This window comes from Tursiops truncatus, chromosome 12 (genome assembly GCF_011762595.2).
Source record: "Tursiops truncatus isolate mTurTru1 chromosome 12, mTurTru1.mat.Y, whole genome shotgun sequence".
Classification (NCBI taxonomy): Eukaryota; Metazoa; Chordata; class Mammalia; order Artiodactyla; family Delphinidae; genus Tursiops; species Tursiops truncatus.
In genome coordinates, this window is record NC_047045.1 from 71039093 (window position 1) to 71053315 (window position 14223).

At 34.2% G+C, this 14223-nt stretch overlaps 1 protein-coding gene across 1 annotated transcript in view; it reads left to right on the top strand.

The window, feature by feature from the left end:
* The window catches only part of ADGB (androglobin), a 188165-nt gene that overhangs the window by 133348 nt on the left and 40594 nt on the right, over positions 1-14223 (top strand). The window contains exons 23-27 of the mRNA XM_073789314.1: positions 469-606; positions 2329-2422; positions 6935-7069; positions 7620-7773; positions 13589-13776. Of these exons, the coding sequence (XP_073645415.1) occupies positions 469-606; positions 2329-2422; positions 6935-7069; positions 7620-7773; positions 13589-13776 (709 nt within the window). The remainder of the gene's footprint in view (positions 1-468; positions 607-2328; positions 2423-6934; positions 7070-7619; positions 7774-13588; positions 13777-14223) is intronic.

Below are 14223 nucleotides of genomic sequence, written 5' to 3' on the forward strand. Positions count from 1 at the left end.
GGTTCCAAAGATCTGACGTGTGTCCCCTGTCCCACATACATCCAGGGCAGCCCAGAATTTCCCAGTTTTATTTGTTCCTGACCTTAAAGAGCATGACAATCACTATATATACAGTAGCACTGGAGTAATTCAGGGAAGATTCTCTGATCTAAGTAACCCTCATTTCCTCCTCTTCCGATGTTCTATTCCCACCATTTTAACATTTTCTTTCAATTTTAAAGAACCTTCATGCTACTTTCACATAGGAATCAACACTAGTTCACTAAAGTGTCAATATTTAGTGTTTCCCTTCTCCAGAATGTTTATATTCTAAAAAAGAACCACCTGCAGAAGGCAATGTTAAATATAACAACAAATCTATCGTTGTGGCACTTTATACATTAGAGGGCTTTAATAGTTAAAGGCAGTGAAAATTGGGGTAGAGATTAGACATAACTTTCAGTCCAAAGTTTGTTTTTCTCTTTCCAGCGGAATGCTTAGATGTTAAATGTAATGTGCCAAAAAGTGACAAAGAGTATTCTCCTGAGGAAGTAGCAGCAGCAATTAAAATTCAAGCCATGTGGAGAGGGACGTACGTCAGATTACTTATGAAAGCTAGAACACCAGGTATACTCTTTCAATCATTTATAAAATGAACTTGCATAAATAAGGATGAATATTTGTTTACGTGCTAACAAAAAGCATTTTAGAGTCATTCTACTTTACGGCTCAGCTAATTCTTTTTAATTCTATCAATATTGAATTTCCTTGAGTTCAGGATGCATGTCAGTACACTCATGCTTTTTTGTTCCTGGCACAGACTGAGCACACAACAAATACTGGCTGAAAGAACGAATGAATGAATGAATGATCAGCTGTATTTTCCCAATCTATCATGCGTTCTTTAAAAAACAGGAAACTGGCCTTTTTCTCCATCCATCCCCTTTGCCTAGCAGAATGCTTTAGCAGTCAATTTCAGCTAAGTCATAGACAGTTTTTACATTTCTAGACCATTTTTCAAAGAATCGAATGAATGAATGAGTGAATGAATGAATGAATTTAATGAAGAAGCTTCCACATATGCCTGTGGTGACATACATTTAGAAGGCATAAAATGCTTTTAAAGTATATTATTATATTTATTAAATCAAATATATTTATGCATATGAAGTAAACTTTCGTGAGGTCTATTTTAACAGCTCAAAATAATACATGCAGAGGCAAAAAAATTATATTCAATTATTTTCATTCTGCAATTTTTGTTAACGCTTTTAGAGAAAAAGCCTTGCCTCCAATAGAATTCTTTGAGTATTTTGAGACATTTTGTTGTAAACATATCTCTGAAACATTTAATGAGAAATATCAAAATGTTCATCTAAGCAGTAAAAACTATAGATACACAAGTGTAAAAAGAAACAAACTATATTGCATAGTTTTGTGGTAGAAAAATATTGCTGTCGCTTGATTTTTATATTTTTTTCTATCAGAAAAAAACTAATTATAAATTCATCCAATTAAATATGTGGTAACATACACATGTTGTCCATATATGCTGTAAAAGTTATATTCACACAATGATTGTTTTCTCTTTATAAAGACAAAAATGAGCAGCTTAATAATATTTCAACAGCATTTGCATTCTTTCACTCAACACATTTATTGAATAATTTTTGTGTGCACAGAACTGTTCTAGATTCTGGCCTTATAGAAAGAAATCAGTAAAACTGACAAGGTTTCTGCTCTGATGAATCTTGTGTTGTAGTGGTCACAGGCATATAGCAGAAAGTAAATATATTAAGATACTGATTTCAGATATGAGTAAGTACTGTGAAGAAATTAGGATAATTAGAAAAAAAGTCAGTTTCTGACATGTTAAATTCGAGGCACTTATTATGGATTTGCATTTTTCTTGCCAAATCACCTCTTAAGCCATTCGTGGATTATGCTTTAGATTAAGCTTCAGTGAGATCCTATTAGCCATTGTTTTTTAGAAAAATTGGATGGATTATTTTTTCTGACACAAGAGCTTTCATAAGGTTTTTTTTGGTGTGATAAATGATCTCTCATTGTAAATGCTTTGATGAGTATCTTCAATTAGATCAAAGAGCATTTTATAATTTTTAAACTAAAGATGAAGGGAAACAGTATATAATTGTGAGCAGAGCTCTTGACTAGAGGTTCATAGCTTTATGTTTTAAACATGGTTTACTGCTAGTAAAGCTTCAGACTTTGGATATTACCTTACTGGTGAGTTTCAACTCCCTCACCTGTAAATGGAGGGCTTAGAACAAAATGATTTTTCAGGCACCTTACAGCCTTGATATTGCTATTTTTTATTGTTATTTTTAGGCACAAAGGAAAATACCAGTGTTGCAGATACTCTTCAGAAAGTTTGGGCTGTACTGGAACAAAATATAGAACAGTATGCGATTTCTCTCTTAAGGTAAAGCAGTGTAATGATGTTTCTTATTGTAACCTTTCTTATTGTTTCTTACAGTGACCTAATGATGTACCTTTCTTAAGGTAAAGCAGTGTAATGATCTTACTATAAGTTCCAGTTCAAATGCTACTATATTTGTTGAGTTTTTCCTAATCATCGCAGCTAGAAACATACCATTGCTTCTGAACTTCCACACTTCCTACTTTTTGTTTGTCTTCATTGCACTTATCTAATACCCTAAGCATAAAACCTCTGAGAAGCAAAACAGAGTTTTTTTGAAGTCTTTTGGTGCTAAAGAGATAAAAGTTAGAGTTTAGTACCTGCTAGGGGAGAGGATTCCAGTAAACAATGAAAGTTGTCAGCTGAAATCCCTGGAGGACAACATTCTAGAAACAGGGACAAGTGTGAAGTAGATTGAGCCTTAGGAAAACTGCATTTTAACCACAAACCATGTTCAAAGCAGGATAATCTGAAAAAACTGAGAGAAAATCATATATATATATATATATAAAAGAAGCAGACCACTTGGTGATGTAGGAGCTAGCAGTCCAAATCTCTAAAGGTAAGTATTATGGAAATGGCCAAGAAAATAAAGGTTAAAGAAAGAGAAAATAAATTAAAAGTCTAGATTAATAAAACACAGTTAAATGGAAATTACATAAATAAGATTTTTAACAACTGAAATTTAAAACTTTTTAATTAGTTAACAGCAGATCAGGAAGAATAGAGGAAGAGATTAGTGAAATGGGAGATAGGTCAATAGAAAAATAGTGGAAAATAAGGAAAGAGCTAAGGGACATGGGGAACATGCTTAGAAAGTCTAATATTTGTATCATTATAGTCCCAGAATGTAAAAAGATAATAGCTGATAAATTTCCAGAACTGATAAAATACATCAACCCATATTTTCAAGAGACTCTGCATGCACACTCCATGCAGGAAGGACACGAAGAGAACCAGACTCATCGTAGTCAAATTGCTGAAAACCAAAGGCCAAAAGAAAAACCTTCAAAGTAACCAGAGAAATAAGACACACTATTTTCAAAGGACAATCACACTAAGAGCCATATGTACGAGTAAATTCTTAACCTTAGCAATGCAAAATGCAGAAGTTGGGTAATAAGCTTTAAAGAGTTCTAAGGTTCTAGCATTATTGCAGAAATGGTAAAAGTAATAATCTAGATGAAACACTGGTAGGGCAAGGATACATAATACATTCGCTAGCAATATGCTAATGGATCCACAAGTGAATTTAAGAAATAAGATTAATCTTATACATTCCAGAGAACAGAAAAAAAGAGGAGACATTTACCAACCATAACCTTGATTTAAAAAACTCAACAAGGACAGTAAAAAAAAAGTGAAATTGCAAACCAAATGCCCTCGTGAAATCAGATGAAAAAATGTAATAAAATATTAGCAAATCAAACTCAGAATTATATTAAAAGAATAATACCTTATAACCAAGTGGCTCTCCCAATCTAAGACGTGTAATAGTGGTTTAACATTAGGAAATTCATCAATTTGGCACATTAACAGGGAAAAGGCACAAATCACTCGGTTCTCTGGCTAGGTTCAGAAAAAAACATTTGAAAAAATTTAACAAAAATTCAAAAATTTAAAATTTTTTAGCAAACTAGGATTAGAGAAGACTTTCCTTAATATGTTATGGTATCTACTATTTTTAAGCAATTACTACAAACATGATTAGTGGTGAAATTTTGAAAGCTTTCTCTTGAGTTTGAGAATGAGACAAAGACACCTGACCAAACACTTCTATTCAAGATAGTCCTGGAATTTTGTGAAGGGTAAAAAGGCAATAAAGCAAAATAAAAGTCACTAGAGTTTGAAGGGAAGAAATAAAACTACTGTTTACAGGCAACATGGTTATATATGTAGAAAATGCCAGAAAACCTACATGAATTTATTAGAATTAATGAGAAAATTAAAGAAAAGTTTCTGGATACAAGGTCAAAATGAAATAACGATTGGACTTATATCTATAAGCAAGAGACAAACAGAAAATTATGCATGTAAACATATAAACCTAAAGTTAATGAAAAGAATTTCATGATGAGCCAAATGTCAAAATTTTTAATTTGGAAAAAATCCAGATTTGTATTTTCCCAACCCTGAGAGTGAGTACCTCACTCACCTCACCCAAGTCCTGACCTGTGGATACTGCTACCACCTGATAATTCAGCTTGATAAAACTTTTGCTCCAGAAGCCTCTTTTCTAAAACGGGTACTCTTCTGCCTAAGACCCCAATTGTTTGGACAGACACAGAGAGCACGAAGAACCTCCTTCTCCAAACTGCTTCAACATTGTGAGGAAGATTTCTGTCCCAGAAATTACACCTAATTTTCATGCAGATGGAGTGCTATAATCATGTGTTGCCCTATTAGGGACTCAGGTCAGTTCACTATGGAGGTGTATTTGAAACACAGGCATAACTCCTTCAGGGAGCTGGCGTTCCTCTCCATGTGTTCCTTCTACCATAGCCAAGAGCATTTCCCAGAAAGAAACTCAGCGAATATCCAATGCAGATATTGGCCATGCTCTTTCAATAGTTTGAGTTGCACACCCCAATCTATTGAATGGATGAAACTCACAAGTCTCACCCATCTTTAAACTTAAATGTCAGGAGCATCCAAAGCTACCTCCTCATCCTAGAAGGCATTAATTACACGGTCAAAAGCACATCTTTTAGTATAAGACCTAATGCTAACCCCACTTCTACTAATTATCAGATGTGTGACCTGGGGTAAGTTTCTTATCCTCTCTGAACATAAAATTAAGTTTTTTTCACCTGTAATATAAAGATAATAATATCTACTTCATTCCTTTATAAAGCTGAAAAGATAAATTAAGGTAATCCTGGAAAATTATTTAGCACAATGCTACAGATTGAGCCATTACACAACATTAGCTATTATAAATATTGCTATTATTAGTAGTAGTACATGAGTAACTTTGAGGTCCTTGAGCCTAGCCTTGCATTCTCAGACCTGTAGGGGCACAACTTCAACAGCTGACTTTGGGCAAGGCTCAGTTTTCCAATATAACTTTCTCTCTGTCTTAGGATGCAAAGTTAAAACTAAATCTTTTGATTATGTCAGGGATATCTCTCTATGGGTCATTTAAGATATTCCACATGGTACATCAGGATTTTGATGGTCCTATACTCATTAGAATTTCCTGAGGTATATGAAAAATAGTAGAACGTGTAATGGAAACAGTGACAGTCTGGAAAGCCTTTAAATTGCACCCTTCTCTTAGAATTGTGGTGGGACCCACGATTGCACTCAGTTCCCTATGTGGCCTGCTCAGTTCCTGTACTGGCTCAGCCAGCTCCTGCATTTAGACTCAGACAGCCCCCATATGATTGACAGGGGTGCTCTGCATTGACTGACCATCACCTCATACTTCCTAGTGAGGGTGATCAGGTTATTTATCAACCAAACTGGGACACTTTGACAGGGAACGAGGGAGCACTATTAATAATTATGCCAGGGATATGAGCCTAAACCAGGACTGCCCCAGAAGAATCAGAATATATAATTGCCCTGGTCTTTGTTCTTGTCATTATTTTGAAAAGCTTTTAAAAATCCTTCCGAATATAAACCTGTCATTTTCCTCCCACCACCAAAGACCAGTGATCAAATGGAGCATGTGAATCCTATCCTCTGTGAGGATCTCTATGGCTCTGCTTCCCCGTGACAGTACAGTTGAGCCATCCACCTTCTGGAAGCCAAGAGCACCTCTAGCTCTGTCTAGACCTCTAACAGAGAACCATTCCTATGGCCTTTATAGCTTCTGTCCCAGCTAATACCCAAGACATTGTATAAAAGACCTGAGATTCCTGGTGCTACTGAGGCTGGGTCCGGTTCCTGGCAGAGTGGGAGGTACAGGACCTGGAGGATCTCTCTCATCACTTCCATCGTGTTCTGGAATATGCCACAGGCTTCCAGGGGTCAAAAATGGAGAAACCTCAGTTGCACCAGGAATCATGTAGAAGGAAAACTCTGGCACTCTCCCCTTGTTTGTGGCCTCTATTTTCAGGGGTTTTTTTAGTCTTTTTTTCCAAATCCATTCCTCACTTTAAACTCCATTCTAGTATTGAGTCTCCAGTCAACCCCAGACCTTCAGTGGCTTCCACCCAGTTTTATTGCTAGTTTGCCTGCTGCTAGTTTCATCACCCTTATAGGTTGAACTTTCGTGCTGATTTCCCATCTATAAATTTCAGTTACTCTTTAGATCATGAATTAGGTTCTCTCTTGACTAAGAACTTCAAATAACTTCGGGCACCTTTGATAGACATCATGGTTAATCTGGAATGGGCTCTCCTGCTTTGGTGCCGTGCACCACGAGCCCCCATTTGATGAAGGACTCAATCTAGCCAACAATGTCCTACGATATTTTATGCTGTTTTTTTGCCTATTTCTTTTTTGTAAATAGAATTTATTTTAAAAGTTGTTTTGCCATTGGTACTTAAATTATTTTTACATTTTTAGACTAATGTTTAAAAGTAAGTGCAAGTCTATGGAATCTTATCCATGCTATCAAGATGAAGAAACTAAGACTGCTTTTGCTGACTACACTGTGACTTACGCAGACCAGCCACCAAATACTTGGTTTATAGTATTCAGGTGAGGCTATCATATTGGCAAGTAATATCACTCTTAAGTGGCGTGAAATATTCATATATACAGAGCTTTCTTTATGAATCTTTATGCTAGTAGTAAAAGTATTAATATGAACGTTTAAGTTGCTTTCAGAAGTTAGTTAAAATTTCTTCCATATCTGCTACGCATAAATGAGATATTACAGAAATTTTTATTCATGTTTCTTTAAACAAAATATGAAGACTATGAAGTGTTAATTGTTAGATCTTTTTATGAGTATGGTAAACATAATAAAATAAATTGAGACGCTTTCCGTATATAAATAAATTTACTCATTTCGAAGCAACAGCCTATTAGGTAAGAGTCACAAACTACTTATAAATGGGATTTCTTAAAAGGTGTGCATTTGCATGACAAAATAGTGTATCAATAAGAATTTTAAAGGAAAACAGTATGCATGCTTTTAAGTTATTTGCAACTTTAAACTTATGATTTTATTTCTTAGCATCAAACCTAATTTCAAACTTTCTTTATGATTCATGTCAAGGGAAAGTTCATGCTTTTGTAATTACAGAGAAACATTTTTGGTTCCTCAAGATATGACTTTGGTTCCCAAAGTATATACTACACTTCCAGTCTGTATGCTCCACGTTGTTAATAATGACACAATGGAACAAGTGCCAAAGGTATTCCAAAAAGTGGTGCCTTATCTTTATACTAAGAATAAGGTAGGTGTAAAATTTATTCTCCTCATATGATAGAATAGCAGTGAGAAGTCAGCACCCTGAGAGGTTCCAACAGAAGGTAGAACAGATGTGTTTTCAATCTACATAACAGAGGAATAGGGTCCTGGTCTTTCTCCATGGAAGTCCCATGTATTTGACAGCAAAAGGTAATTAATGCGAGTGCTAGAACATTCACCTTTTAGCCCTCCTTCTTATCTTTTATCCAAAGAAAATATGACAAAAGGAAAAGTTAGAAATTCTCATTATTAAAATCATAAAATCATACAAACCCTTAAAATGAAAATGGAGGTAAAGAGCACATTTATTCCTATCCCTAAACCAAACCAAACCAAAGCAGCAGGTTTTCTCAGTTTCCCAGTGGGTTTTTTATTCTATTCCTAAACATGTCAGAAGATTGTGATTACACAGCCACTCACCATCCCAGCAGCCCCAGTCTTTTCCAGGGCTACCCAGATTCCTTCAAGAATAGACACTCTTGGCACATTACTCCTGCTGAATACAGACCCTGATGGTTGATGTCCACGCAAATCATGTTACTTCTCTATTTACCTGAACCTCATTTTTGTGTTTCCAGTCATTCCTTCTAAGAGGGAAGCACGATAAAAGCTAGTGTATACCTGCACTGTAAATCAGATCTCCTGTAGCTCTGATGTTCCATTCTCTAGCTGTATGGCTTTGAACCTCTTTATTTTTCTCTTCGAGCTGTGGTTGTGACTGACTTCTATGGTTCTATGCATTATTTTGTATAAATTTAGACATATCTACCTGATGAATACTGGTTTATAGGAATAAAAGATATAGAATATCATTCCTTAAAAGAACTCGATAATTCTTTTGAGTTAAGAATTTTTAAAAATAAGACTTTATTTTTTAGAGTCAGCAAAATTGAGAGGAAAGTACAGAGATAGCCCTTATACCCTCTTCTCCCCCACATGCACAGCCTTCCTCATTATCAACATCCCCTACCAGAGTGGTGCATTTGTTACAGTTGCTCATTTTACATTGACACATCATCATCACACAAAGTCCATAGTTTACATTATGGTTCGCTGTTTGTACCTGTGTTGTACCTTCTATGGGTTTAGACAAATGTAAAATGACATGCATCCATTATTATGAGATCATGCAGAGTATTTTTACTGCTCTAATAATCCTCTGTGTTCCACTTATTTATCCACCCACCCCAAGCCCTGCCAACCACTGATCCTCTTACTATCTCCATAGTTTGTTTTTTTGTCTTTTCCAAAATGTCATAAAGTTGGAATCATATAGTACATAAGAAAACTTTTCAGATTGGCTTCCTTCACTTTAAAACTTGCATTTAAGCTTTCTTCGTGTCTTTTAATGGCTAATAGCTCATTTATTTTTAACGCTGAATAATATTTCATGTCTGGATATACCACCGTTTATTTATCCATTCACCTACTGTAGAACACCTTGGCTGCTTCCAAGTTTTGGCAATCATGAACAAAGTGTGCATGTTTTTGTATGGACATAAGTTTTTAACTCCTTTGGGTAAATAACAAGAAGCATAATTTCTGGATCATATATAGTGAGAAACCGCCAAACTGTTTAGTTTTGTAAGAAACCACCAAACTGGCCTCCAAAATGTCTGTAACGTTTTTCATTCCTGCAGCAATATATGAGAGCTCCCATTGCTCCATACCCTCCTCAGCATCTGGTGTTGTCAGTGTTCTGGATTTTGGCCATTTTAATACCTGTGTAGTGTTATTTCATTGTTGTTTTAGTTTCTCTGATGTCATATGATGTGGAGCATCTTTTCGTATGCTTATTTGCCATCTATATTTCTTCTTTGATGAGGTGTCTGTTAAAATATTTGGCCCATTTTTAAATCAGGTTGTTAGTTTTCTTATTATTGAGTTTTAAAAGTTTTCGTACATTTTGGAAACAGTCCTTTATCATATGTGTCTTTTGCAAATATTTTTTCCCAGTCTATGGCTTGTCTTCTCATTTTCTTGACATGTTCTTTGACAGAGCAAAAGTTTTTAATTTTAATAAAGTCCAGCTTCATTAAAATTCATGGATCCAGTTTCGTGGACCATGCCTTTTTTGTTGGATCTGGAAAGTCATTGCCATACCCAAGAGATTCCTAGGCTTTCTCTTATGTTACCCTCTAAGAGTTTTATAGTTTTGTATTTTACATTTTGGTCTGTAATCCGTTTGGAGTTAATTTTTGTGAAGGGTGAGGGTCTGTGTCTAGATTCTCTTTTTTGCTTTGGGTGTCCAGTTTTTCCAGTACCATTTGTTGAAAAGACTGTTTTTGATCCATTGTATTGCCTTTGCTCTTTTGTCAAAGATCCGTTCACTATATTTATGTGGGTCTATTTCTGGGTCTATTCTATTCCACTGATCTGTGTCTGTTACTTTGTCAAAATGACACTGTCTTAATGATGGCAGCTTTATAGCGAGTCTTAAAGTCGATTAGTTTCAGTTCTCCAACTTTGTTTTTCTCTTTCAGTATTGTGTTGGTTATTCTTGGTCTTCTCCATATAAACCTTACAACCAGTTTGTTGGTATCCGTAAAATAGCATGCTGAGATTTTGATTGAGATTGCATTAAATCTATAGATCAAGTTGGAAATAACTGAAATATTCACAGTGTTGATTCTTCCTATCCATGAACATAGAATATCTCTTCATTTTTTTAGTTCTCCTTTGACTTTGTTCATCAGAGTTTTATAATTTTTTTCATACACATTTTGTACATATTTTGTTAGATTTATATCTAAGTATTTCAGTTTTGTGGATGCTAATGTAATTTGTTTTTAATTTCAAATTCTACTTGTTCACTGTTAAACTAGTTTAGAGATTTTAGGATTTTAGGAAACTTTTTAAAAACCAGGGCAATTAAATTTTTCATGAAATCATTTAATCCATTTATATCTATACATAGAGGTGTGTGGCTGTGTATAACTATTGTTAAAACTTTATATTTTACTAATGAGTTTTTATACTATTTCATTATAATTTAAAAACTCATCTTTTATTAAAAGCTTATCATTTTTTTCTATTTTGCATGAGATACAAATTTTCTCAATAATGCAGTCTGATTTTACTAAATTTGAAGATATTATCAAATTGTAAACTGGACTTAAATCATTTTTAGTTTGTATTAAATTTTGCACATTTACTTCACATTTACATTTTATTAGAAAATCTGATAGACAATATTTTTGTGTGCAGTTATGTATATTTGGAGTTATATACTTAAATGTAATTTTTAAAAACTCAAAGCCTGTGCACCAATATGTTATTTTTCTAATTGCTTTGAAAGAGTATTTATATTTCAATTAAAAATAGAAGAATTTGCCAATAAAAGACAATTTCTGTACATCAAACAGGTACTCAAAAACTGAATTTATTTGACCCTAATATAATTTGACCCTCCATACAACTCCCTTCTGCACTATATTTATTCTCCCTTATGTCCTAGTAAATAGCAATTTATTAAAAATTATAGCTTGGGAAATTTATTGATAAACCTTTCCTCTCTCCAGCAGAATATCTTGGGTTAAACCAAACACTATAAGAGATAACTAGTTCTTTGTTAACAAACTTGTCTTCAGACCAGGAACAATTGATGGGTTATTTTTATAATGTCTGTTTGTCAAGTTTGGCCTAGATTTCCTTTTGAATATAAAAATTTATTTCATCTGTGATTGGAAATCAAAAGTCCCAAAGATCCATATGAAAAAGATGATATCATTCAAAGGGAGACTCTATCAAGATCATAGATGTCATTAAATTCTAGAGATGAGCTCTTTACTTCACTAGATAAGTATACTAATATTAATATATTAGCCACTGATACTTAATTTTTGTAGCGATCTTTAAGGATATTTAGTTGAACCACATAAGAATCTGATTCTTGTTTATATCTAGCATATAAACAAGAATCTGATTCTTGTTTATATCTAGCATATAAATTTTGGGTTTGGTTTGGGTTTTGTTTAGTAACCCCAGTGAAGACTTCCCTTTCTAGACTAAACTTGAATTTGGAGGGTAGCTTTAAATGACACATTTTGAGTCAGTATGCAGAAAAACACTCTATCTCCATTTAACTATTATTTCTAAACTGTAAATTTAGGATTGCAACAAGCATAGCCATTCCCTCTGTCAAATACCTCCTTCTTCTAACCTCTCACTGTGGGTCTTTTTAGAATAAAATAGAATGAGGAGGAGAATATAGAGCTGTATGAATACAAGAATAGCTTCAGTCATCCTTCTTGTGGTATGGTTTTCCTTTCGTCACAATTCTTGATCTTTGAACATTTCTCCAAATTATCTAAGTCTCCTCTAAAATGTAGTTCCCAGAACTAAATGCAGCCTCTAAAGGGAATTCCAACCCATCTGAAGGAGGATCATTACTCCATTGTTTTGTAGCCCATGACTGCATTCGCATTTTGGCACTTGCCAGGCATTTGACACATATGTAGCCTATTTTAGGTCAACTTTTTCTAACATATGTCCACAGAACTAGTGTCTAAGGTTAAAAAAAAATAAAAACACCTGGTTACACAGTTAATCCTTTAGAATTGTTTGACATATATTTTTTCATAATTTTTCAAAGACCATAACCTGTGATTTGAAATACTTATCTATGAGGTTTCTCAGTACTCAGTACTCGATTATGTTACTCTTCTATTACAGAGTCTTGAGGTCGGTTTAGAGTCACCAGGTCCTCTCAAAATCCTATCACTGGTTTAGCTTTAGACTTTCACTTACCAATATCTATCCTACCATTTTATAAACTTTTATTCCTCTCAAAACTGTTCTCTGAGTCTAGACAAACACAAAATCAGAGTCATGTAATTTTATTTTGCTTCTTTAATAGATTACTACCACAAGCCCAAATAATAACAAAAACAGCAATAAATCTGCACTTTCCTGATAAAAACACTTTAGCATACATGATTTATCTTCCTTTTCTTCTTGCCCCAAACGTAATGTCAAAGGTCCTTATGGGTGTTGCAATTCTGATCTTATTACAGGTTTTGGAATTTTGGTTAACATTCCTAGGTGTTTTTTGCAATGTTATGAATTCATTCTGTCTTGTGTATTTCTAATTTTTGTTCCTAAAAATCTAGACACATTGGAGAGCTTCCTCTGCATCAGAGAGCAACTGGAATACAAATCTATATTCTTCTGTCTTGTTAGAAATGTATGGAATTATAAACTCAGAATTACTTTGAACTTTTGTCTGTTAGCACTTTCCCAGGTTCCTTAACTGCTTCTTTTCTCCAACCTAAAGAGCTCATCTCCAGGCTCACATCTGGGTTCCATGGAACCAGATCTGCTGCTAATTTGATAGCTTTACCTGCTAATGGTCATCCTAAGGGCACTACATTTCCATAAACTCTTCTGCCTTTTTCATCTCATATTTAGAAAGATGATACTGAGAAGACAGGGAAATCAAGTAGGAAGCTATTGGGCTAATCCAGGATGATATAATGATAAAAATCTGCCTTAGGAAGCATTAGGAGAATTAGCAGGAAATGTAGTAATCATCTACCACAGTTAAGCACTTTTTTTTTTATAGCTAGGGAACCATACAAACAAAAGTGTTGGAGTTTTCCATTTTCTCCAAAAACATGTAAGATAGCAATTTTTGAGAGGGATTTCAAAACATGCTAGTGATTTGTTGATTATCAATAGATTTTAGGATCTTTATGTATATTAAGATAATAAAGACTTTTAATACTGTGAAATCATCTATTGTACCTTTCAGAGACTAGTGACAATGTCACTTACTTCTGTGTAATTCTTTTTTCCTGTAGAAAGGATATACATTCGTGGCTGAAGCATATACTGGTGATGTGTATGTAACATCCTCACGATGGAAAATGCGCCTCATTGGTTCTTATCATCCACTCCCATGTCTGTCTCGAGATCCTCCATGTAATACCTTTACCATAAAGGAAATCAGAGATTACTACATACCCAATGATAAGAAAATTGTATTCAGGTATGTGACAGAAAGGAAATGCATTCCTTTGAAAATATTAATAATTTTTGTATTAAAAATTGACTTTAAATTTAAATATTTTATTTTAAATATTAATATTACCAAAATCAATAAATTTTCTGTAAAATCCTGGGTGAATTTTGAACTTCACTTTTATACTCTTTTGGAAACAACATAGAGAGTAATGTGATTATATAAATGTTATATAAAATCAAGCCTATGTTGCACATAATGGTTTCTTAGTCCTCATCGTATTTGACTTTCATTGAACATCCTAACACTCTTTCCTCTTTTTACTCTCTCCTCGTTCTGTTCCATCTCTAACTCTTCTCTTGTGTAGGTTTCTCCTTATCTGCCAACTCATCCTTCTTTTCATACATATTTATATATTCTCCATAAATAGTCTCATCATGGACTCCACTCTCTTTCATTAATCAGCCCTTCTGA